This window comes from Carcharhinus amblyrhynchos, chromosome 17 (genome assembly GCF_965287045.1).
Source record: "Carcharhinus amblyrhynchos chromosome 17, sCarAmb.v2.hapA, whole genome shotgun sequence".
NCBI lineage: Eukaryota > Metazoa > Chordata > Chondrichthyes > Carcharhiniformes > Carcharhinidae > Carcharhinus > Carcharhinus amblyrhynchos.
Window position 1 is genome coordinate 19284313 of NC_137340.1, and position 26814 is coordinate 19311126.

General features: G+C 43.8%; 1 protein-coding gene across 1 annotated transcript in view; it reads left to right on the forward strand.

The window, feature by feature from the left end:
* The first annotated feature begins 1433 nt into the window (after positions 1-1433).
* The window catches only part of cfap46 (cilia and flagella associated protein 46), a 169761-nt gene continuing 144380 nt past the window's right edge, over positions 1434-26814 (forward strand). Inside the window, exons 1-10 of the mRNA XM_080206034.1 lie at positions 1434-1485; positions 5172-5296; positions 7673-7804; positions 9062-9126; positions 12014-12178; positions 14302-14425; positions 15949-16043; positions 18879-19043; positions 22464-22563; positions 25228-25326. Coding sequence (XP_080062160.1) covers positions 1434-1485; positions 5172-5296; positions 7673-7804; positions 9062-9126; positions 12014-12178; positions 14302-14425; positions 15949-16043; positions 18879-19043; positions 22464-22563; positions 25228-25326 — 1122 coding nt within the window. The remainder of the gene's footprint in view (positions 1486-5171; positions 5297-7672; positions 7805-9061; positions 9127-12013; positions 12179-14301; positions 14426-15948; positions 16044-18878; positions 19044-22463; positions 22564-25227; positions 25327-26814) is intronic.

A 26814-nucleotide genomic window follows, 5' to 3' on the forward strand; every position in this document is an offset into this window, starting at 1 on the left:
TATTTTCTGTTTCTAATGTGTACGTTTAAAGCAGAGATCGATAGACTTCCGAGTAGCAATAATATGAGGATTATGAGGATAGTGGCTGAAAAAGGCACTGAAGTGCCCAATCGGCCATGATTGTATTGAATGGTGAAGCAGGCTCGATGGGCTGAATGGACTACTCCTGTTCCTCTGTTTCGAAAATGTAATGTAGATGAGTAAATGTGGTCAGGAGATAAAATTGAACGGGACATTGGGGAAAACTTCTCTGATTTTACATGGTAATTAGCAACGGAATCTTTTACCTTATACTGAGATTCAAATATCTGAAAGGTGGCACATCTAATAATGTGGCATTCACTCCAAACTGGTGTCAACCTAAATTGAAGTATTTGGAGCGGGCCATTTTTGATGGATCGTTAAGGGTGGCACAGCTTGTTTCAGGGTCATTAAAGAACAATCATCGCAAGCAATATTACTGCTTAAGCCACAAATCAAACTAGGAAATGGGGGGAGAAAAGCATCATGTGTGGCCAAAATACAATTATGATTTTAGTATTGATGTTTAAAGACACAGATCACAGAAGGCTTTTTGTGTTACTGATTGACTTGACTTGCTCTCTCTCCAAGGCCACAATGAACAAAACCGAGAGAAGCAGGCGGCCAGAGAAAACTTTAACCACCCCAGTGAGCACCACCAGTCCTGAAGCTACAAATTGCTCTGATGACCACAGCCAGGATCAACCCTCCCCCATCATTTTCCATACTGGGTGGATAACGAGTGGCATCATGTGCCTCAACTCTCTAACTCTCTGAGGTAAGGGGACCATGATGTGGAAATGCTGTCGTTAGACTGGGGTAAACACATTAAGAAGTCTCACAACACCAGGTTAAAGTCCAACAGGTTTATTTGGTAGCAAACACCACTGGCTTTCGGAGCACTGCTCCTTTGTCAGGTGAGTGGGAGAATTCCCACGTACCCGACAAAGGGGCAGAGCCCTGAAAGCTTGTGGTGTTTGCTACCAAATAAACCTGTTGGACTTTAACCTGGTGTAGTGAAACTTCTTAAAGGGACCATGGCATGGATATGGGGCAAAGACAGTGAGGAGGAATGGTGGGGTTTGATGGGCTGAATGGCCTCTTCCTGATGGGATATATCTCCAGCTAACATTTTAAACGTATTCCCCAGGGATTTCAGGAATGATTGACCTGGTAGCCGGGAGGTGCTGCTTGCTGTGCTGAGGAGTTGCAAGGTTTATTTCGCCGCTGCAGTGCTTTGGCTTTTTGCAGCTTTGGAGCCACCGTCGCTGCAGCTCCGCGTCCCGTAACCCGGCAACCGGAGCCAGGACCCAATCCACTGGATCCCGGGCAACCGAGCCGATCCACTGGATCCCGGGCACTGACCGCCCCGCTGGGGCTCAGGGTTGCGGTGTTTGGGAAGCGGCTGCAGGATGGACACAACAATCAGACTCCTGCTGGCGGAGGCTTCCGTCTGCGGCAGCGGTAAATCCGCACACACTGCCCGGGGAGGGGGGAAAGAGTGGGGGGGGGAATGGGGGAAAAGAGTTGGGGGGGGGGAATGGGGGGAAAGAGTGGGGGGGGGGAATGGGGGGAAAGAGTGGGGGGGGGGGGAATGGGGGGAAAGAGTGGGGGGGGGGGAATGGGGGGAAAAGAGTGGGGGGGGGAATGGGGAAAAGAGTGGGGGGGGGGAATGGGGAAAAGAGTGGGGGGGGAGAAGGGGGAAAAGAGTGGGGGGGGGAATGGGGAAAAGAGTGGGGGGGGAAATGGGGGAAAAGAGTGGGGGGGGAAGAGTGGGGGAAAAGAGTGGGGGGGGAAGAGTGGGGGAAAAGAGTGGGGGGGGAAGAGTGGGGGAAAAGAGTGGGGGGGGAAGAGTGGGGGAAAAGAGTGGGGGGGGAAGAGTGGGGGAAAAGAGTGGGGGGGGAAGAGTGGGGGAAAAGAGTGGGGGGGGAATGGGGGGAAAAGAGTGGGGGGGGAATGGGGGGAAAAGAGTGGGGGGGGAATGGGGGGAAAAGAGTGGGGGGGGGAATGGGGGGAAAAGAGTGGGGGGGGGGAATGGGGGGAAAAGAGTGGGGGGGAAAAGAGTGGGGGGGGGAATGGGGGGAAAAGAGTGGGGGGGGAATGGGGGGAAAAGAGTGGGGGGGGGAATGGGGGGAAAAGAGTGGGGGGGGGAATGGGGGGAAAAGAGTGGGGGGGGGAATGGGGGGAAAAGAGTGGGGGGGGAATGGGGGGAAGAGTGGGGGGGGAATGGGGGAAAAGTGGGGGGGAAGGGGGAAGAGTGGGGGAGAGGAGTTGGGAGGGGTAAGGATGGGGCTGTAATAGTGGGGGATATGGGAAAAGAGGAGTGTGGGGATGGGCTGAGAGTGCAGGGGGTTGCTGAGTTTGCAGAGATGGCTGAGAGTGCGGGGAGATTGGGCTGAGTGCATGCAGGGGGTGCTGAGAGCCTGGGGGAAGAGTGTGGAGGTCATGCTAAGAATGCAGGGGTGCTGAGAGCCTGGGGGAAGAGTGTGGAGGTCATGCTAAGAATGCAGGGGGGCTGAGAGTGTGGGGAGGATGAGTGCAGGGGGGTGTTGAGTGTGTGGGGGGGTGGTTGTGTGCGCAGGGAGGAATTGCGATTGCAGCGGTGCTAAGAGTGTGGCGGGGGGCTGAGAGTGCAGGGGGGAAGGTCTGAGAGTGTGGGGGGGGGGGTGTTGCTGAGTATGTGGGGGAGAAGCTGAGTGTGCAGAGGGGGCTGTGAGTGCAGAAGGGGAAGAATGTGGGGGGTGGCTAACCATGCAGGCGGTGCTGAGAGTGGGGGGGCAGGGGTGGTGGTCTGAGTGCGGGGATGCCTGAGAGAGCGGAAGGGCTGAGAATGCGGGGGGGGAAGAGAGGAGTGTGGGGAAAGGAGTTGGATAGGGAGTGCGAGGAGAGGAGTGCAGCAGGGGAGAAGAATGTGGAGGAAGAGGAGTGGGGAGAAAGAGTGGAGGGTAAGGCGGGGAGAGGAGTTGGATGGGGAGTGCAGGGCAGGAGAGGAGTGTGGAGAAGGGGAGGAGTGCAGGGGGAGAGGAGTTGGGTGGGGGGGAGGAAGAGGAGCTAAAGTAGAAAGTTTATTTATTAATGTCACAAGTTGAATTACATTGACACTGCGTTGAAGTTACTGTGAAATTCCCCTAGTTGCCGCATTCGGGGACACTGAGGGAGAATTTAGCACAGCCAATGCACCTAACCAGCACGTCTTTGGACTGTGGGAGGAAACCGGAGCATCTGGAGGAAACCCACGCAGACATGGGAAGAATGTGCAAACTCCACACAGACAGTGACACGAGGCCGGAATTGAACTCAGTCCCTGACACTGTGAGGCAGCAATGCTAACCACTGTGCTGCCCTGGATGGATGGGAGCGAAATGGAATGGGGGAGGGCGTAAGAGTGGGGGTGTATGGGGGGAGAAGAGTTGGGGGAGGGGGATGTGGAGTCGGGAAGAAAATGGAGTGGGGAGGATAGAGGAGTGGGGGAGAGGAGTGCAGTGGGAGGTGAGAGTTGGGGAGAGGGTAAGAGTGGGAGGGTATGGGGTGAAGAGAAGTAGGGGGGGAGAGGAGTGCAGGAGGAGAGGATGGGAAGAGGAGTGCGAGGGGAAAGTGGGGAGAGGAAGTAGAGTGGGGGAGGGCGAAAGAGTGTGGCAAAGCAGGGGGAAGCTTGTTCACTGATATCAGCTCCAGATCCTGGGATTTACTGCTTTAACTTGGCTGCCTCGCTGGAATCATCTCACCATTGCATTAAATCCAGAGTGTGAAGCAGGTGGTGGGAAGGTTGCTGGCTCTGGAGACTCTGCATTCCTAGTAACCCCAGCCTTAATGAAGAGTGAAGCTGCTGCACAGCGACCCTACAGTCTATAGTTTAATCCAAGTAAAATCACACACTGCTGCCTGAGCAATAGCTGCTCTGTCTCCTGAAATCTATCGCGTGTTAGTTTAAGAAGAGCATTCACACAACGATGAGTTCTGTTTTAAACCGATGTGGCAGTGTGGATAACAAAGTGCGAGATTGCCTCCTGGTGGCAAAGCATCTTTATATCGTATTAGTTTTTCCACACTGTGATACCACACATGATGTGAAGCCAATATGGACACAGGCTGGATGCAGTTTGCATCTGCTTTTGGTACATTCTGGACAGCTTTTTCTTCCATTGCTCATATTTGAAGAGGTGTAAAACGTACTGAAACATTATCGCTTAGTGCCAGTGCTTTGTTCATTCTCTGCATGGATGCTTAAGAGATACACAATGCAGCAAAAGATTTGGGTACTTACACAAATCAACTATGCAACTGGGTAGTCAAACTGTTAATGAAATTTAACACTTATAAATATTAGGGATTGAATATAACTATAAAATAAATTAGATTGAATTGACAGATGTGCAATAGAGGTCAGCTAGTGGGTTGGCACCGTGGCACAGTGTTAGCACTGCTGTCTCACAGTGCCAGGGATCAGGATTCAATTCCTGGGTCGGGTTACTATCTGCATGTTCTGTCTGTGTGTGGGTTTTCTCCGGGTACTCCAGTTTCCTCCCACAGTCTGAAACAGTGAATGAATGCATTGGTCATGCTAGATTCTCCCTCAGTATACCCAAACAGGTGCCGGAGTGTGGCGACCAGGATGTTTTCACAGTAATTTCATTGAACTGAATGTTAGACTATTTGTGACACAAATAAATAAACTTAAAACTTAAACGTGTGATGCTTGAATACCTTGTAGAACTGAATTTGGCATGGTATTTCTGAACTCAGCATGCTAGCCACTAACTTTGGCTAATGAATACAGGGAGGAGAGTAAATACTATTACGTGACAGACAATTAAGCCTGCACGTGAATGTTAATGATATTAGTTCATGAATGCTTAATGCTTTATCATGATATTCTTTTTTATTCTATTGTAATCTAGGTACAAGTATTTTAAGTAGTTATTTGTGTGGTGAAAAATGGAATGTCATTAATTTGTTGAAATATTTGGCTGGTAATATCACCAATAGTCTGTTTGAGGCTTCGATTTTTTTTTCTCACATTTTGTAAACGCTATTTTAGCATTTGAAACAAAGACAAGATTTAATCAAATAAGATCTGGTACTATGTTTTGTGGAAGGAGTTTGTAACATGTTAAATTTATCAAATTTGTTTCCCTTGAATTACGTTTTAGATTTCAGTACTTTGAAAGCAGCTTATGACTTAATAAAGGTAGCCATTGAAGAGAAGCCAACCTTGGCCGGAATAGAGACTGTTAGTCCGGATTTGTATGTGCTCTGTGCAGAATTGGCACTGCAGGTAGGGAAACATCTGTAATCAATATCAAATAAAGCTTGTTTTGCAATCTGAATGTTGAAATCTTTGACTTAATTTCAGACTAGAAATGTGCTATTATTTTTCCTTTTGCTGCAATGTTGGCCAGTTATGATAACTAACAGCATTTTTAAAATTTGTCCCTGGAACATCCCCAGCATTTGTTGCATGTCCTCGATTGCCCTTGAACAGATGCTAGTGAGCCACCTTTTTGAACTACAGTTCATGTAGTGTAGGATTAAGCTGGAAGGATGAGGGGTGATCTTATTGAAATTTACAGAATACAGAAAGGCTTGGTTCGAGTGGACGTGGGGAAGATGTTCCCATTCATGGGAGAGACTAGGATCTGAGGGCGCAGCGTCAGAAAATAGGGATGATCCTTTAGAACCGAGATGATGAGGAATTTCTTCAGCCAGAGGATGGTGAATCTATGCAAATCATTGCCACAGAAGGTTGTGGAAGCCAAGTCATTGAGTACATCTGAGACAGAGATAGATAGGTCCTTGATTGGTAAAGTGATCGAAAATTACGGGGAAAAGACGGGAGAATGGGGTTTCGAAACATATCAGCCATGGTTGAATGGCAGAGCAGATTCGGGTCTAATGGCCTATTTCTGTTCCTAAAGCTTATGTTCTTACACCGACAGTGCTGTCAGTGTGGGGGTTCCTGTTTTTGGTCCAGTGATGGTGAAGAAATGATGATATCGTTCCAAGTTACGATAGTGTGTGACTTCAGGAGAATCTTCCTAATGTACCTGCTGCCCTCCATGTTATAGGTCACAGTAGTTTTCTGTTCGGCTTGGTTGAAGAGTTGGAGCTGTTCCATGAGTTGCTGCTGAAGTACCGCTTTGTGATTCCCATGTAGGGAGTCTTAGGTTGAACTATTTGGAAGTATGTAGTCATTGAGGCAGTCTGAGTCGGTGCAGCTTTTGAAGGAGTTCAGAAACTAATTCGAAATCCCTCGTGAGAAAGTTTTCGCATGATTGTGTTACTCGCCATAGACGTTGATATAAGAACATAAGAAATATGAGCAGGAGTAGGCCAACTAGCCCCTCGAGCCTGCCCCGCCGTTCAATAAGATCATGGCTGATCTGACAGTGGTTCAGTTCCACTTACCCACCCGTTCCCCATAACCCTTAATTCCCTTATTGGTCAAAAATCTATCTATCTGTGACTTCAACACATTTTAACGAGGTAGCCTCCACTGCTTCAATGGGCAGAGAATGCCAAAGATTTCTGATCAGTGGTAACTCCTAGAATGTTAATGGTGTGGAATTCAGCAATTGTAATGCTGCTGCATGTCTGGGGGAGATGGTTAGATTTCTTCTTGTTTGAGGTGGTTATTGCTTGCATGTTACTTTCTGGATACCAGCCCATGCTTGAATGTTGTCCAGAGTATACAGGTGTCTGAGGAACCGCGAATGGCATTGAACATTGTGCAATAATAAGCGAACATTCCCACTCTGACCTAATGATGGACCAAAGGCTATTGAGGGAGAGTGATGAAGACAAATTCAATCCTGGTTTTCAAAAGGGAGTTGGACAATTATCTGAAGAGAAAAAAATAGTTACCGGGCTATGGGGGAAAGGCAGAAAAGTGGGACCAGCTGAGTTGCTCTTACTGGAGATCTGTAACATTCTCAAACTGCCTGAAGGACCTTCTTCTGTGCTGTAACCATTCTGTGATTCAATGAAATGGTCAGGCCTAGGTCTGTTATGCTGTGGAAATCCTGCAGTGATATTCTGGGCTGAATGATTGGTTTGCAGAAAGTTCAACATTTTCTTTTGTAATTAACTCTAACCTGTGGAGTTTTTTTTACCTGAATCCCATTGAACCCAGTATAATGTCACACTCGGTCAAATGCTGCCTTGATGTCAAAGAGCTGTCACTCTCACCCTACTTCTGGAATTCGGTTCCTTTGTCCATGTTTAGATTAAGGCTATAATGAGATCTGGAGCTGAGATACTGAATGCTTTGCTGTATACTTCCAGCGTTTGCAGCTTTCTTCTTTGTAGTATTCTCGATGACATTTTGGATTTGGTGCAGCTTGCAAACTGAGCTTACATAGATATTCAAGTTTTCAAATGTTTTGGGCAGGATTTTCCGGCCGTGTTCATCCCAAAACCGGATAATTCCGCCTGAGGTCAACGGACCTCTGCATGTTTTACCCCCATCCCTTCCCTCAACTACGATTCCTGTGGTGGGCGGGACTGGAAAACGCCCCCTTTTGTTTCCAGTATAGCTTAAGAGAAAAAATAAACGCAATCATGTTTCTTATTTGTAACTGATACTTTTATATTCTTAGTATGAATTTACCGTGTAACATGCGCTCACTTAATACCGGAACCTGTTCTCTCTTAGTTTAAACGCCGAGATATTAGCCAGGATTGCCTGGATATGTATTTCCGGGGAACTCTTCCTCACAATCAGTATTTGGGTAGAGCGTATCTTTGCCAAGCTCAGCTGTATACTCCAAAGTCTTCTGAGAATGTGGTAAGTAAGTATAATAGTGACGTGATTTCAGAAGAGAAACTTTCTTAAGGAATGGCTGCTAAATGTAAAAATCAGTGAATCTACAGAACTATGTGAAAAGCTTATTTGTAACCGTGCAGCCACGTTTTTGTTTTTATATACATATAATACATAGATATAAAAATTGCTTATTGACCTCCTGTGTCATTGCTTAAAAATCAAATGACATCTTGTTGTAATACAAGTTTCCCTTTCCCATTCCAAGATGAAGAGAATGGTTTTTAACTGCCAGGCACCCATTTCTCACTTGGAGATATAGGTGGCTAGCATGCAAAAGTCAGATTGGGCAGGTGGGCACCAAGGTTATGCCTATGAACCACATGGCGAACACGTAAACAGATGAGCAGCAAGTCTGTCTAATACAGATTGGATGCTTCTTTAATATGCACATCGGGGTCCTCTGCTAATTGCTGTGCCCCAAATGTAACTTTCAGATACAAATTGACAAAATGTCCCTTGCCAATGGTGGGTGCTCCTAAAATGATTTAGGAGCTCAGCATTTCCCACTCTTCTATTGCTGATAAGTTGCAGTGCAGTGCTCACTTAATAACCGCAGATTAAATGAAGCCCAGGTCTCAAAATGCTTAGCATTTACTTTTGTCAGGGATCCTTTGTTAGTCTACTGATAGTTTGGTAATGGAAGATTGCTATCACTGGTAAGAGGGGGAGAAGGGTCGCTGGGGAAAAGGAGCTTCAGGCGTTGATGTTAACATCTCACCTGACCCTGATCCATCCATTTTTGTGGTTGTGAAAGTTCACTCCAATGTATTTTTAATTCGGACAGTTCAACTTCAGTGTTTCAAGTGGAACTTGTGCATAAATGGTCATGCAGTGTTCTTGTAGTGGTGTTTATGAACTTATTGAAAATGTGGCTTTTATATTTCTGAACTGCATTCTGTGATGAACAGGGATGAATCTTACGTTATTCTTATTCAAATAGTGTTGCACGCAATTTGATGAACATGAGATATAAATCTGAAATTCATGAGTGATTGATAAAACTTTACCCAAAGTTTCCTTTTCAAAGACTGATTGTTTTCTGTAATTCAAATATTTTGTTTGATTTCAAATTTAAAGCATTTCACTATATTCAGAAGTGTCAATATAGAGTAGTGTGAGCATCCTTAATGGGGAGAATGTCCCATTCCTAAGGTTACATTCCTTTCCTTGGAATAATTTAGATCATTTTGATACTCAATGGTCTATTTTCCCTTCCAGTCTGATTTACACAAGGCTGTACGGTGCATCCTTACGACTATGACATATGCAAAAGCCGAAAGCAGGTATGATAGTTTCAGCTTAGCTCATGAAAATGTTATGTTTATAATTACAAAATAATAAAGTAAAATTTATTTATTATTCACAAGTAAAGCTTACACTCCAATTAAGTTACTGTCAAATTCCCCTAGTCTCCACATCGGGCGCCTGTTCGGAACCAGCATGTCTTTCAGCTTGTGGAAGGAAACCCACGTAGACACAGGAAGAATGTGCAAACTCCACACAGACAGTGATCCAAGCTGGGAATCGAACCCAGGTCCCTGGCGCTGTGAGGCAGCAGTGCTAAGCACTGTGCCACCATGCTACCCCATTGGTTGACCTCGATTGTACATCTGTCAATTCAATCTATTTTATTTTATAGTTATATTCAATCCCTAATATTATAAGTGTTAAATTTCAATAACAGTTTGACTATCCAGTCACATGCTTGAGGGAAGAAGGATGAATTTTCTTTTTCCTTCTCTATTTTTCAGCAACAGTCGACAAGCATCTTTAAGTTTGTATCTTCAGCTGTTTCTTTGCATTGTTCATTGTCACATGTTTGCACTGTTCAAAGAACAAAGAAAATTACAGCACAGGAACAGGTCCTTCGGCCCTCCAAGCCTGCACCAACTAGGTTGCCTGACTTAACTAATACTCCCTATGCTTCCGGGGACCATATCCCTCTATTCCCATCTCATTCATGTACTTGTCAAGATGCCCCTTAAAAGTCACTACCGTATCTGCTTCCAGTACCCACCCCCCCGCCACGGCAACGAGTTCCAAGCACCTACCACTCTGTGTAAAAAAAAAAATCTACCTCATACATCTCTTTTAAAACTTGCCCCTCTCTCCTTTAACCTATGCCCCCTAGTAATTAACTCTTCCACCCTGGGAAAAAGCCTCTGACTATCCATTCTGTCCATGTCTCTCATAATTTTATAGACTTCTATCAGGTCTTCCCTCAACCTCTGTCGCTCCAATGAGAACAAACCAAGTTTCTCCAACCTCTCCTCGTAGCTAATGCCCTCCATACCAGGCAACATCCTGATAAATCTTTTCTGTACCCTCTCCAAAGCCTCCACATCCTTCTGTTGGTGTGGCGACCAGAATTGAATACTATATCCCAAGTGTGGCCTCATTGAGGTTCTATAAAGCGTCAACATGACTTGCCAATTTTTAAACTTAATACCCTAGCCGATGAAGGCAAGCATGCTGTGTGCCTTCTTGACTACCTTCTCCACCTGCAGCCACTTTCAGTGACCTGTGTACCTGTACACCCAGATCCCTTTGCCTATCAATACTCCTAAGGGTTCTGCCATTTACTGTATATTTCCTATCTGTATTAGACTTTCCAAAATGCGTTACCTCATATTTGTCCAAATTAAACTCCGTCTGCCATCTCTCCGCCCAAGTCTCCAATTGATTATTGCTATCCAAAATCCACACCAACCTTTGTGTCATCTGCAAACTTACTAATCAATCCAGTTACATTTTCCTCCAAATCATATGTATGTTATGAAAAGCAAAAGGTCCCAGCACTGATCCCTGAGGAACACCACTTGTCACAGCCTCTATTCAGAAATGCACTCTTCCACTGCTACCCTCTATCTTCTTTGACTGAGCCAGTTTTGTATCCCCCATGTTTGCGCTATTCTCAGATCTCTCCATGGACAGGTGAAGCGCAGTGACATAAACTTGTGGAATGTTCAAAAATACATTTTGAGTACCATGAGATCGTGGATGCTACACATTTAAGTTAACTAGATCATGTTGCGGCATTGTTCCTTTTTGTGTTGCTGCAGGAATCCATGTGCAGTTGGGGATGCATCAGTTTTCCTCCTTGGGTGATGCCATTTACTTTGATTTATGGTGTTTCAGAATTTTCAAAATGGCCTGTTTCTTCCCCAGACTCATTCCCCAATGTTACGACAGTCACAGGGGATCAATGTTAGATCTCTCCTTGGGCTTCATCCATGGAATACGAGCTGCCTTACTGAGCGAGTGGAGGCTCACCCAATTAAGTGGTCAGTGGGGATTTTGTAAACCTGCTACTCTACCTGGACTAGAGTTGTATGTCCTCAGGTGAAGACTACCTAACTGGAAGTTATAGGCGCTGCCCCTTCCTTTGGTGCACAATAAAGGGTGTTGGTGATGGCAACCTGGCATGTGGAACACTCCGAATGTCCAATGTTCAGTTTATACCGCCTGATCCAGCCCTGGGTTTGATGGACCTCCAACTGATTGCCAATCGATGGAAAGGACCTCCTCGCCGTGAGGGTGGCCTAATGGGGCAGAGATGTTATGAGGTCCATAATCTCCTCTTGGGCTTTGTCCATGGAGTACCAGCTGCCTTACTGAGCAATGAGAAGCAGTCAGTGGGTGTTCTGAAACACGGTACTCTACCTGGACTGGAGTTGTAGGTCCCGAGTTAAAGACTACCTGACTATAAGCTGCAGGCATGGCCCTTTCCTCTAGAGCACAATAAAGGATGTTGGTGATGGGAAACTGGCATTTGGCTGAATTACTACACCTGCTTTAAACACATTGGTCTTTTACATTCCTGAAAAATATTACTCGGATTTGCTGGCTTGTGAATATTCAACTGCTTAAAATTGAAAAAAGGAACTATCAGTCGTTCACAATTTGAACCAGATGCCTAACATTGTTTTAGTTTGCATTTGTTGTCTTGTCAGGTTAATTACAATGGAACTTGCAGTATTACCCCAAAATGGACTTGCTCCAGAAAACTAAATTTTTTATTACATAATTGGCTTATGTAATTGCCACTGGATTTAAAGGAAAAACCAAAAAAAGGAAAAGTACCGACACATTTCCCAAATCAAAGAACTTAAATAGTGGATAAATAGTTATGCTGTAAAAGTGAGCATTAAAAAAAACCTTCTTTTACAGATACCACTTCTTGGTTTACAATGCCTCTGTTATATACTGGAGATTGGTAAGGCCCTTTATAAGGCCTGGCTTCTGTTGCCATGTGATCACAAGTCTCATTGAAGTTATAAAAGAATTGCAGTTCGTTAAAGATCCGGACTACGAATGGAGGGCCCAATTAAGGATGTAAGCTACATGTTACTTTTTCTTCCACAATGAAACCAATTGTTGTCTTATCAATCAAATAAAAAAGCCATGATGTGAAGATGCCAGTGTTGGACTGGAATGGGCACAGTGAGAAGTCTTAGCAACAGATTAAAGTCCAACGGGTTCATTTGGAATTGTTTGGTGATTCCAAATAAACCTGATGAAGTTTCAGCTGGTGTTGTGAGAAATAAAAGGGCCTGCTGTTATCATTGTATTAATTATAACTTTGTAGTTTCAGTCTTCCAAAACAGAATATTTGTAATCCAATTCACCAGATAATAACAATGTATTGTATTGTAGATATTTAAAGAAGGAGCAATAGCATATACTACAAAACTTTCTCATTTAAATTGTTATTGAAGAGAAGGTCTCAAGCAATGTTCCTTTTTATTATTAATCGTTTAAAATTAATTGATTATCAGGCAGCATGATGGCACAGTGGTTAATGTTGCTGCTTCACAGCACCAGGGACCCAGGTTCAATTCCAGCCCCAGGTGACTGTGGAGTTTGCACATTCTCCCTGTGTTCGTGTGGGTTTCCTCTGGTGCTCCAGTTTCTTCCCACAGTCCAAAGATGTCCAGGTTATGCAGATTGGCCATGCTAAATTGCTCCTGAGTGCCCAAAGATGTGTAAGTTAAATGCCTTAGGCAATGTACGGAGTTAGCATGGGGGGAAGGGTCTGGGTAAGATACCAAATGGCCTCCTTTTGCGCTGTCAGGATTCTATGATTCTGTGATGAAAGTAAATATGAGCTAATATTTGATACATTACAATGTAATTAAGTATTGTTATATTTTGGGTATATCCTATATTTTGGTAACATTGAGGAATGGATTTGGACTCTGGTAGCACTGGGGAACAGTTGCGATTTGACCAAACTTGGGTGGCGGCCTAACAGTTAGCCATATTGCTGTAGGCTTATGAACTTTGGTAAGATGTGGTTTGCATCTGCTTTGATCTGGCATCATTGTTCAGGGGGATTGTGAAATTAAGATGCACTATGGAAGGTGAGACAGTGGTTTGCCACAATTGGACTAATTCCTGGGATGAGAGGATAGTCCTATCTCGAGAGACTAAATAGTCTGGGTCCGTATTCTTTGGAGTTTAGAAGAGTGAGGGGTGACCTTATTTGAATATTTAAGATCTTGACAGGGCAGATGGTGAGATATTTTCACTAGCAGGAGAGTTTCAAACAAGCTATAAGGTAAAGGGCTGGTCATTTAAAACTGAGGAGTAGAACTGTCTTCTTACAGAGGCTGGTGAATCTCTGGAATTCTCTGCCCTGAAGGAGACTGGACCATTAGAAGTATCTAAAGTGGAAGTGGATAAATATTTGATAGATCAAGGAGTAGAGGGTCATGGCGAAATGGCACAGAAAAGATGTTGAAGCCGGCATAGATCAACCATGATGGTATAGAATGGCGGGATTAGGCTTGAAGGGGTTGGTGGCCTGCTCCTGATCCTATTTCTTGTGTCCTTGATGTGAAATTCGGATCAGTGGCATTTGTCAGCCATGAGGGGCAGGACAGGAATTAGCATATTTGTACTGTATGTGGCAGCACTGGTTTATAAAGTGAGGAGTGTGAGAGCCCCTGGCCTTTGCCAGAAGTATCTTTGCAGGTCAGATGCACTGAATGAGTATTATAGTCTCCTTTTTCTGAATTGGCCATGGTTTCGTTGCCATTCTGGGTTAGCTTGCTTGGCCCCAGATCTGGCAGTAGTTGGGCTCAGTGCACCTGACCCAGGAAGGGGAAACATTAGCCAAGGTTGGCTTACCTCTGATCAGTGGCGGCGGGAAGGGGTGGGTTGGAAAGCTCTTCAAAAGTGGAGGATAATCATCATTTTAAATGAGTTGGTTGCAACATTTAAAAGACATTTGGACAGGTACATGGATAGGAAAAGTTTAGAGGGATATGGGCCAAATGCAGGGAAATGGGACTAGTTCAGTTTAGGGAACTTGTTCGGTTTAGACGAGTTGGGCCGAAGGGCCGGTTTCTACGCTGTATATCTCTATGACTGACTTTAAATTTAAAATAGTTATAAACTATGTGATATTACCTTTTTTTTTAGTTTCCAACAATCATTTCTGATTCTTTATTTAGTGCACTCGTTGAATGTTGTTTGGATGCTGGAAGAACAAAAGATGCAACCATGTTTGCCTGTAGTACAGCCGAATTCATTCAAACTCACGTTCCACACATGTATAAGAAGATCTTTGCTATACAGGTAAAAATTCTTACTTAGACATTAAAAAAGATTCAACTTTTGCACTGCATAAATAATTCTGCTAAATAGCTGTAATATTCAAAATGAATCCTTAGTAACAGAAGAGAAAAAGGAAGGGGCGCGCAGTGACATAGTGATTAGCACTGCTGCCTCACAGTGCCAGGACCTGGGTTCGATTTCTGACTTGGGTCACTGTCTGTGCGGAATTTGCATTTTCTCCCCATGTCTGCGTGGGTTTCCTCTGGGTGGTCTGGTTTCCTCCCATGGTGTGGAAGGTGCACTGACCCGAACAGGCACTGGAGTGTGGCAGTTTGGGGAATTTCACATTAATGTAAGTCTTAATTGTGACTAATAAATATACTTTACTTGTCAGTTTATTCAAGATTATTTCACGTAATATTTTATCTTAATAAGATTCCTAATGGTACAAGAAGTATAAAGCAATTGCATAGAACTGTATGCTTTTATTTAAATTGGGAGGGACTTCTCTCAAAATTCAGAGAAGAAACATTGGGTGAAATCTTACCAAAAATTGGCAGAGTGTTGGTTCCGGTGAGAAAAACGGCATGTTTCTCTCCAGATTGTGAGACACTCTGTCACGAAATAAACAGATGGCTGTGTTTCATGCCTAAACAAGCCTGCAAAACCCAGATGCACTAGATCAAGGTGCCATGCTTAAAGGGCACCTCGATTTGACCAGAAGAAATCCTCGGTGCACCCCCATGCCCAACCCCACCACAGAGGTCTCAGGGGCTCTCACCATCAGCCCCTATCGTCAGTGCCAGAACCCCACGCCTCCCCCATGCCTGAGCATCAGATTCATTCCCCACTACCACTCCCCCAATAGTCAATGCCACAAGGCACTACTCCTTTCCTCCTGAACAACGGACCCCTTCCCCCCCCACTCCCCATTCAAACAACCACTGCTGACATTCCCACCTCTCACATCCACTACCCCCTCCTCCCTCACCACCACCACCACTACCACAAATAAATGAATCCCCTCCTCCCCATGAACTTGATGGCGAGATGCATGGAAAATTGGAAATCGCGATCTCGCTGGTGGGATTCGCGATTTCCGGTTCCCTCTAGATTTTGCCAGCGTATGCAGAATGTAACCAGTAGCAACTTTGTTTTGGATGTAATGTGACCAATGGTAACAAGCTGTAAGGGTCAGCTGACCCAGCAAATCATGGAACCAATTACAGAATGATGTCATAGTCAGCTGACCAGCTGACTCACTCTAAATAAGAGCCTGTTTGGATTGGCCCAGGGCGAAACCCCAAGTTTGGAGTTTGAAGGAATGATCCTTCTTTATTAAACCCTTTCTTTGATTTATAATTTGGGTAAGCTTTGTTCTATTTTTATTGTCTGTGTTTGAAAAGATACTTCTGATGAAACAAGACTGAGCTCAAAATCTCAGTCAAAATTTCTTCATTTAATGTAAGAAAACTGAGGCCAAGTGTTTTACTCCTTGGCAACTTCTGAGAGCACGTTTTTAACATGGAATTGTTGTTCTTTAGGTGTATCACAAGCTTGTGGATGCTTTCAAAGTTGCTAAAGATGTCAGAGAGTCTATCAAACTGACGGTGATTTACAGAATTCAGAGACTGAAATCGTAAGTATCTAGCTCAGTTCAATATTTTTCTTTTCAAGAAGACTCAAGAACAGTACGAATTGCTGGAAAAGTATGGAATTAAACTAAATCTTGTGATGAATGGTGAGCAATTGGCACTAGCCACTTGCCCAGTGATGATCGATTTTCAATTGGAACTTCCTGTCAATCGACTCTCAAAACAGCACAGTGCCTTCTACAAAGCATCTTTATTTTTATTTAAATTGGCTGCCTGCCTTTTTTCAGCAGGCAGCCATTTTGCATCCAGTCCCACAATTTGACGGTGAGAATAATAATTTAGCTGAACAGTATAAGAGCAGTTTCAAGGGAAGTGCACATTGCTGGCTGGGCCGGCATTTATTGCCCATCCCTAATTGCATTTCAGAGGGCATTTCAGAGTCAGCCACGTTGCTGTGGGTCCAGAGTCCAGACCCAGTAAGGATGGCAGATTGGCCTGTACTCGCTGGAATTTAGAAGAATGAGCAGTGATCACATTGAAGTATATAAGGTAATAAAAGGTGCAGGTAAAGTAGATGTGAAGCAGATGCTTCCTCTTGTGGGGCATTCTAGGATGAGAGGTCATAGTCTTAGGATAGGGATAGCAAACTTAAAACAGTGTTGAGAAGAAATTACTTCTCCCAAAGGGCTGTGAATCTGTAACCCCAAAGTGCGGTGAGTAAATTTAAGGAGGTGCTGGACAGATTTTTAATTAGTAATGGGTTATGGAGAGAAGGCAGGAAAATGGGACATATCAGCCATGATCGAATGGCGGAGCAGATTCGATGGGCCGAATAGTGTAATTCTGCTCCTATATCTTATCAACTTATTTCCTTTTCCTAAAGTTCTCTTAGTGAACCAGACAGGTTTTTACGACAATCAGCAATGGTCTCACGGTCATCGTTAGACTCTACATTCCAGATTTTTATTGAATTCAAATTTTACTATCTGCCATAGCAGGATTCGAGCCCAGATCCCCAGAGCATTACCCTGCATCTCTGGATTACTGGTCCAGTGATGATTCCACTGTGCCACCACCTTCTCAGTATTAATCGTGTTGAATGAACCATATAACTTTGTTTTATATATGTGATAGGTACTGAGTGGAAAGCTGCAGGAAAGTTTTTGAGTCTAGGTTGAATGGTTCTCCCGGAGAAATTGTGGGCTATGTTGAAGAAGTGGGTGAACTAGAGAGATTGTTTGGTTGGAGTAGACACGAGAAGGGTTATCAGAAGAGATGGGGGCGGATTTCTTCCATGCACCTGCCAGCAGGTTTAATAGCGGGCAGGGTGGGGGAGAATTTGACAGGAGTCTAAAAATCAGTTTTACGCCAGTGTGAATTTCCCACGGGATCTTCTGCTGGTGCCCACCATGGTATTTTGGGAATCCCATTGTTGGTGGGCATGAAACTGATTTTCTCCCCACTGATGCGATGCAGACGATGGTCCAGTCTGGAATCTTCTCTTCACTCTTGATTCTCTGCAATGCCAGTGGGTAAACATGCTGGTCCAGATCACATATGGAACAATGTGGCTTGTAGGAATGGGTCTTACATGAAGAATGCCTGGGGCTGTCTTTGAGTTTCAGGATGGAGACCAACAGTGACCATGGACGCTGGAACACCATAGCAGTGGTTGGGTATAGCAACTATCAGGTAGAGCTTCCAGCTTCAGTGTCATTGGAGGCCAGTTTTGTAGCCTCAGAGTATTCCTGGAAATCTTTTTTCTTTTCAGGAAGTTTTTTTTTGATGTTGGATCAGTGAGTTTGTATATGCTGTCAATATGATATCCAGATATGACAGCGGGACGTTTGCAATCAAGCCTGCCTTGCCATGGAGTATGGCGCTAAACTCCTGGATGCATAATTACTGAGGTCAGCGTTGGAAGATATGATATGGTTGCCTGTCGGCCTTGGCAGCAGGAAGCACTCCCCATCCTAGTCCCCGCTGTCGGACTTAGTCCCAGATAGAAGAGTTCCCAGCTTGGCCTTTGGGTTGGGCTAAAACAATTGTTGTGTCATGGTGAACATGGGGGTGGGGGTCCCTGAAGAGAGCATTGGGTAGGGCTGGACTTGGAAGGGGATACCTGAAAGAAGAGGTGAGGGCAATTATGGAGATCTGATAGCAGGAAGGTTAACTGGTTAGTTTGCTGGCTGGAGGGTGACGTGGAGGGGTTGCCACTCACTTGTTCCTCCTGGCCTATGAGCAGCGTAGGAAGGACATTTAGCTCTTTAATTCAGTTAATGTACCTCATTTGATTTGTTGGGTTTTCCCCTGAATTGGCAAACCTGACCTGTTTATCTTATACCCGCATAATGTCCCAATTATGTTCGAGGTTGTGGGTTTTAAACAAAAAGAAAAGATGTGTTTTGCACACACATTTTCAAACTAACAACAAGGTTAATTCTAAGTCCTCTGGCCTGTACAGAGTACACCCTAATGACATTGCCATCAAATCATGATGCTAACTGAAAGCACTTTGTATGCTGTTGTCAGATTTGTAAATAAAGGGATTTTGGTGAAGGGACATTGGCATCTGAGGACTTATTACACTAAGTTTTTTAAAACAAAATTCTGCAATCTATTAAGAGAATGTGACATAAGCACCTTCTGGATGCTAGAATTCTTTTAACGAGTTATATTTTGCTTGATTTTCTGTTCCTATCCAATCACAATTGTCGTCACCTTAAAATATGGTATAAGGTACACATTTCACCAGACAATTACAAGACTTGAAATGTGTTCAGATTTTATGGTCACATGAAAAAGAAAGACTTGCAAACTTTGAAGCCACATTATTAATTGGTTTACAAATATCTAAGACTGAAATTTTGACTTTTCAGTCAGTTGGAAGTCAGCAAGGCTCCAAGGGACCTCTCCGTTCAGTTAAATAAGATATATCAGCTTTTATCATCGTATAAAATGAAAACCTCAACAGCAAGCTCAGAACCGACGACAACTGGACAACAGTCCCCAACAGAGACAGCCCAGCTGACTGAGGAGGAAAGGTAGGGTAAATAAATGAAATCCAGTAATTTTTTCCACCAGTTTTTTTTTTAAAAAAAGTCTCGCTATTCCCTAATAATTCAGTGCATTGTAACATTGGGCAACAGTCCATGCGGAACCACGAGGGGAGCCTTACAAAAAAATGGCAGAGTGTTGTTTCTGGTGAGAAAACTGACGTGTTTCTCTCCGGATCTTATGACACCCTACTTGAAAATATCAAAGGGATGTGTTTCACGCCGTGATACAGGTGGAGCTGGGGTGGTGGGGTCTCAGTGTGCTGGCAAAACTGGGCTGCATTAAGATTGGGACCCTACCTTTACCGGGTGCCCCGATCATAACATCCCCACTTTCGACCTTGTAACAGAAGCAAGGTCATTGATGACGCAGCTTACACATCCGTGCAACAATGTCATAAAGTTGAGATGATTTATCTCCAAGAATCAACTATTTTCCTTTCAGGTAGTTGTAATCCAACGAGTGGCGATTTCACCTCTCCCGTTGACTTCTGTTTTGCTCAGGCTTCTCGATGCCGCTTCTGTGAAAAGCTGTTTTAAAGTCAAGGGTAGTAACTGTCCCCTTGCCTCTGTAATTCAGCTCTTTTATTCATACTTGTGCCCATAACAAGTCTCAGTTGGATGATAAAGGGAGGCAGATTTAAAAAAGAGATGAGGAGAAATTACTTCTCTCAAACGGTAGTGAGTTTGTAAAGTGGACTCCCCAGAGCATGGCGGCTGCTGGGACATTGAGTAAATTTAAGGAGGAGGTGCACAGATTTTTCATTTGTAATGGCTTTGAAGGGCTGTGGTGATCAGGAAGGAAAGTGGAGTTGAGGCTGAGATGAGATCAGCCATGAGCGTAGTAAATGGCAGAACAGGCTGGAGGGGCTAAACTGCCTATCTCCTGCTCCTAGTTCTTAAAGGGTTAACTCTAATAGTTTGTGAGGGTCATAGAAAGTAGTGATGTATGACTCGCAAGTTGAGAATCTAGTGTTCTTTTCATTATAAATATGTTAAAATATAGAATACCTTCAGCTGGCAATCTTTGGGTGTCATTAAAGCTACTCAATAATGAAATAAACTTAATGACACAATATTCTCTTCTTTCGTTATCCCCAGTCGCTGCTTTAGGCAAAATGCATCTCCCCTTTAAAAAGAGCAGGGTGGTTTTAACTAGTGCAGCCTGCTTTTTTAAATATAAAATTGTACACATTTAATATCGTCTAGTTGATGTACAATTGCTCCCATATTCCAAAAAGATTGGGGATCACTGGCGCTACACAAGTAAATTAGCAGTGCAATTAAACAAAATAGTGAACTAATGTGCAAGTATTGCCATTAGAATCTTTTACCGATCTGTCACAGTGCGAGAGAAGCTTTAGTTCTTCGAAAACTGGGACACCACAAGTTCCAGATAGTTGACTAGAAGGTGGTAGATGGAATGACTCTTTCTTAAACCAATTTTGTTGGTTATTACACAGTTTCACTGATTTTCAACGATGAGCTTTTGCGAGGTGTACAAATGACTGATGAGCACTGTTGCCGAGTCTGCCTTGGCAAAGTCCACTTGCTGTATTCACATAGTGTAGTCTGAAAAACATGACACCACCCTTCTCCATAAAATGCAGCTCCTCAAGAAATAGAAAGTGACTGAGAGTTCCTGTCACTGTCCCCAGAGTGCAAAGGTCCTATAATTGTAACTGGAAAACGTCTTGCTTTCCTTCAGCATCATCCTATATAATGACAACACCGGACTACTTGTGGGCACTGCCATCTTCCTTCTCTTGGGCTTTTATGTAGCACTAACCTTCCAAGACTTTGTGCCCCTGCTAAGGTGCACAGCCACTCAACATCATAATACTATAATTTAAATGAACAAACATGAAGGGCCGGATTCTCCGACTTCACCCACAGTTGGGATTCTCTGGTCTCGCCGCAGTGATCTGGCTGAGCACCAAATTCTCCGTTCTCGTTGACAACTGTGGCGGGGCATGACTGGCCAGAGAATTTCAGCCAAAGTGCCTGTATCACGTGTCCCAATTCCCATGCTCATATGTGGGGTTACTGAACTTTGCCCTGATCAAATCCAAATCCTGAATTTTGACCAAAGCTGAGGCCTTTCATTAAACTCTTTTAATTAAGTGTCAATGTCAAGAGATACAAAATAAAATTTGAGTGATGGATATGATTCAATGTTCCAACATGTATATCTGATTTTAAAAAAGACACTTGTTAAATACTTGTTTTGGACATTAAAGTTTGAATTTTGAAACTTTTTGTAAGGTATTTTGAAAAATCTATGGGAATAGTTGTGAAAATAACAGTGATGCCAGATGGCATCAGTTTCCAAAATAAACACAGTCCATGGAAGTCATGCTGCCACAATTGGAAAATGTATCCCTATGGGGATTGGATAAACTACAGTTATATTTCTTGGAACAGAGGAGGCTGAAGGGTGACTTAATTGAAGTGTATAAAATTATGAGGTGCCTATATAGAGTAAATAGAAACAAGTAAATAACCCCTATTCACCTTAGCAGAGAGGTAAATAAACCATGGGCGTAGGTTTGAAGCAGTGGGTGGAAATTTTAGCGGAGAGATGATGAAACATAAAATAGAATCCCCACAGCACAGAAGCAGGTCATTCAGTCCATCAAGTCTGCACTGACTCATCTTACCAAGAGCCAAACCCCATAACCCCACTATTTTACCCTGCTCATTCTCCCAACCTTCATACCTTGGGACAGTAAGGGGCAACTTAGCATGGCCAATCAACCTAACCTGCACATTGTCAGAGTGTGGAAGGAAGCCAGAGCACCTGGTGGAAATGCACACAAATACAGGGAGAATGTGTAAACTCCACAGAGACAGTTATCCGAGGCTGGAATTGAACCCAGGCCCCTGACGCTGTGAGGCAGCAATGCCATCATGCCACCCAATTTTTCACCTCAGGGATGGCAGTAACATGGAATTCAACACATTTTAAAACTGCTGAGATGTCTATTGGAAGAGTTGTGACCAGCAGGACTCCAGACCCAGTGTTGGAAGGTGGCATTAGGCTGGATCATTCTGTGTTTATTGGCATGGGCCAAAGGTTTCCTTCTATGGCATAAATATTCTGTGGATTTTCTCTGATTTCAAGGGAGGTAAGATGTGGAGATATCAGGTTTTTTGCGAAACTTGGTGAACGTTGATTCTCTTATTGGCAAACTGGAACTCATGCTTGACGTTAATACACTGCCATCAATGTTAATAAACTGATATGCATGCCATGTTTGAGTTATAACATTTTATTCCCTGAATCCTACATTGCTTTCAAATTTACTGGAGGAGATCAGAATGCCATGTGATATTTATTTCAGTATAATCTACGTGTTAAGGGCTGTATTGCTAACACTCCTTTCAACTTGCTCTAACTGTGTCTAGGCTTTCTTTGCTGTTGGATTTAGCCCATCTCGCATTAGAGGTAAAGGATTGTGAGGTAGCATCAAATTGCGTTAATGATCTCGTACATGCTGAGAGAAAAGTAAGTAGCAATAATCATATATTTATATTATTCATAGCATGACACAAAGATTATGCACATAACAGAAATAATTTTAAATATATGCAATATGAACACAGACGTGGCACATTCCATACTTCCATCATGATTATGCATTTTTAAAAAATTCATTCATGGGATGTCAACATTGGTGACAAGATCAACATTCATAATTGCCCTGGTGAAAATGGTAGTGAGGTGACTCCTTGAACCGTTATCGATTTACCCAGAGGATGGTGTGTGACTTGGAGTGGAACTTGCAGTGGTGGTGTTTCATACATCTACTCTCTCATACTTCTAGGTGGTAGAGTACATGAGTTTGGAAGATATTCCCAGAAAGGGTGTGACACTAATTTAAACATTAAAAGTTTATTTTAAAAGTTTATTTATTTATTAGTCACAAGTAAGATTACATTAATGCTGCAATGAAGTTACTGTGAAATTTCCCTCTTCCTGTCACACTCCTGCGCCTGTTCGGCTCAAAGCACCGTGTTTCAGACTGTGGGAGGAAAACAGAGCATCCCGAGGAAACCCACGCAGACGTGGGGAGAACATGCAAGCTCCACCCAGACAGTGACCCAAGCCGGGACTCAAACCTGGGACCTTGGCAATGTGAGGCAGCAGTGCTAACCATTGTGCCACCCCTCCCGGGTGCTATTGAATGGGCTCGCTTACCTTAACTTCCCTGGCTGGGTTTCTCCCTGGCAAGAACCAAATGTGATGGCCTCGCTGGGGGAATCGGAGGCCATTGAAGCGCCCTGAGTGGTTGGGGCTGGGCCAGGCAGTGCCCACGGAGCAGTGCCAATCTGGACCTGGCCACCTGGCACCCTGGCACTTCCCACAGGGCACCCTGGCAGTGCTGGGGCAGTGCCAAGGAGATAGTTCCATCCTACAGGCTACGCTGCACTTAGGAACCATGACAGGGAGGCTAGCAATGGGAACTCTGCCTAGATAGGAGGGTACGGGAGAGCTCTGCTGGGTTTGGTAGGGGAAGGGAAACTTTGCAGAAGGAGTGGTGATTGGGCTGGGTGGGAAGCAAACTCTGCAGGAGGGGTGGGAGGGAGGGACTGGCAAGGAAGGAGGGGTGGTTCTGATGTAGATAGAGAGGATGGGTGGTGAAAATTCTCTCAGTGCACTGGGAGATCAGGGTACCTGTGCAATGGCACCCCTAAAGCTCGGTAAGAAGTCTCTCAACACCAGGTTAAAGTCCAACAGGTTTATGTGGCAGCAAACGCCACTAAGCTTTGGGGCTCTGCCCCTTCAGCAGGTGAGTGGGCCCCACTCACCTGACGAAGGGGCAGAGCCCCAAAAGCTAGTGGCTTTTGCTACCAAATAAACCTGTTGGACTTTAACCTGGTGTTGTGAGACTTCTTACTGTGTTTACACCAGTCCAACGCCGGCATCTCCACATGGTGACCCCTAAAGCTCAACAGCCAGCTTCCATGGATTAATGTTGTAGGCGCCATAGAAAGCATCCTCTCTGGATGTATCACAGCCTGGTGTGGCTCCCAGTCTGTCCAAGATCACAAGAATGCAGCCCAGTCCATCACGCAAACCAGCCTCCCATCCACTGACTCTGTCTACTCTTCCCGCTGTATCTGAAAAGCAGCCAGCATAATCAAGAACCGACGCATCCTAGACATACTCTCTTCCACCTGTCAGGAAAAAGATACAAAAGCCTGAGAACTACTCAGGAACAGCTTCTTGCCTGCTGCCATCAGACTTTTGAATGGACCTATCTTATATTAATCTTTTTTTACACCTAATCTATGACTGTAACAAGATAACATTCTGCACCCTTCCTTTCCCTCTCCCCTATGTACTCTGATATGTTTCACATGTATTGCATGAAAGAAACAAAATCTTTCACTGTGTCCCAATACATGTGAGAATAATAAATTAAATGAAAGCAAAACAAATCTAGCAGTCATGTCTGTAGCTGAAGAAATGCCTGTCTCTTCAATGTAACAATCGAACATTCGAACAATATTGTTTTCCTGACTTCCTTCCTTCCCTTCTGCAAAGAGGAGCCACTTGTATTACTTGGTTTTAACCCTGGCTATAATCCCCTGAGGGACCATCACCCTTGCCAGTACAGTACAGTATAGAATAGTTAAAGAGACAATTGGAGGATCAAGTGCACTAGTATCTGGTTCTGCTTGACTGAAGGGTGGTCACTAATTCCCTCTTTTCCTGCACCCCCTTCAGCTGCAAGATGATCACCTGCAGTTGAAGTAAGCTCAGATTTCTTCAGCTTTAGTAATGTGAGCAAGTCATCAAAAACACCATGTGTTTTGTTTTCTTCCCTCTTCCCTTTTTTCCACCCTCATGTTCCTCAGAATTATTTTTGATTAGTTTATTCTTTGGAAGGATTTCCTGCACTGATAATGAAACCCACATTTAGAATTTGGAATCTTACTTTGCAAAGTGAATAACTTGCATCTTGGCACAGTTGGTTAAGTATTTTAGTTGTTACTTCATCAAAAAATTAAGTAGTTTAAAATATGTAGTTGACATCTTTGTTAAAATTGGGGGTCAAAAGAATCCCAATGAACAAATTTTCTGTTAATTATTAATTTTACGCAGCCTAATTTCAATTTGTCAGTGTGATGCATGGTCATTATTAATTTGCATTTACATCTGCAGGATAAAGCAACTGCAATGGAAATTGAGTGTGTGGACTTAGAACTCACAATATTGAAACTTGGAGATGAATCAGAGAAATGCACCAAAGGTTTTGTAAAGGTATTGTTGCTTACTTCAGTTTCTCAATTCAATTTTTTTATTTTTATTTTCCTGTATCCTTTGTTGTGAAACTGGATCATTACATTCATTACTTATCATAGACTTGGAATTATTTAATTATTAAATTTGCAGTTCTTGAAATATGCCTATTTTCTACAAATGAGAATAAACCCCATTTTTTAAAGATGTGGAGATGCCAATGTTAGACTTGACTAGGTTCAGTAAGTAGTCTCACAACTCCAGGTTAAAGTCCAATAGGTTTACTTGGCAGCACGAGCTTTCAGAGCACTGCTCCTTCATCAGGTGAGTACGTATTTGGTAACACAAGATTTCGGAGCACTGCCCCTTCATCAGACACTCACCTGCTGAAGGGGCAGTGCTTTGAAAGCTCGTCCTACCATTTTTTAAAATCAGTTTTAAAAGGAAATATCATAAAGTCTGAATATCATGATGAAAATCATGTGTGATTTTAAAGTTTAATATATTTTTTTGTTAAGAAAGATAAAATAGTTTCAATTTCATTTATATTTTGTTTGTGAACCCTGGTGCTAGGCAGTCTGGATGGACTCCTGACTATCTTTTGGATTTGTTTATATACATAATGAGGTTTTGTACTGCATGGATTAAGAAGAACAAAGAACAAAGAAAATTACAGCACAGGAACAGGCCCTTTGGCCCTCTAAGCTTGCACTGACCATGCTGCCTGACTAAACTAAAACCCCCTACCCTTCTGGGAACCATATTCCTCTGTTTCCATCCTATTCATGTATTTGTCCAGATGCCCCTTAAAACTCACTATCGTACCTGCTTCCACTACCACCTCTGGCAGCGAGTTCCAGGCACCCACCACCCTCTGTAAAAAAAAAAAAAATTTGCCTTAAAGAACAAAGAAAATTACAGCACAGAACAGGCCCTTCGGCTCTCCAAGCCTGCATTGACCATGCTGCCAGACTGAACTAAAACCCTCTACCTTCCTGGGGACCATATCCCTCTATTCCCATCCTATTCATGCATTTGTCAAGACACCCCTTAAAAGTCACTACCATATCCGTTTCCAGTACCTCCCCCAGCAACGAGTTCCAGGCATCCACGACTCTGTGTAAAATATCTGCCTCGCATATCTCGTTTAAACCTTTCCCCTCACACCTTAAAGCTGTGCCCCCTAGTAATTGACTCTTTAACCCAGGAAAAAAGTTTCTGACTATCCACTCTGTCCATGCCTCTTATAATCTTGTAGACTTCCAACAGGTCGCCCCCTCAACCTCTGTTGTTCCAGTGAGAACAAACCTAACTAAGGATCTATAAAGCTGCAACGTGACTTGTCAATTTTTAAACTCAATGCCCCAGCTAATGAAGGCTAGCATGCTGTATGCCTTTTTGACGACCTTCTCCTCCTGCAATGCCACTTTCAGTGGCCTGTGTACCTGTACACCCAGATCCCTTTGCCTATCAATATTCTTAAGGATTCTGCCATTTACTACATATTTC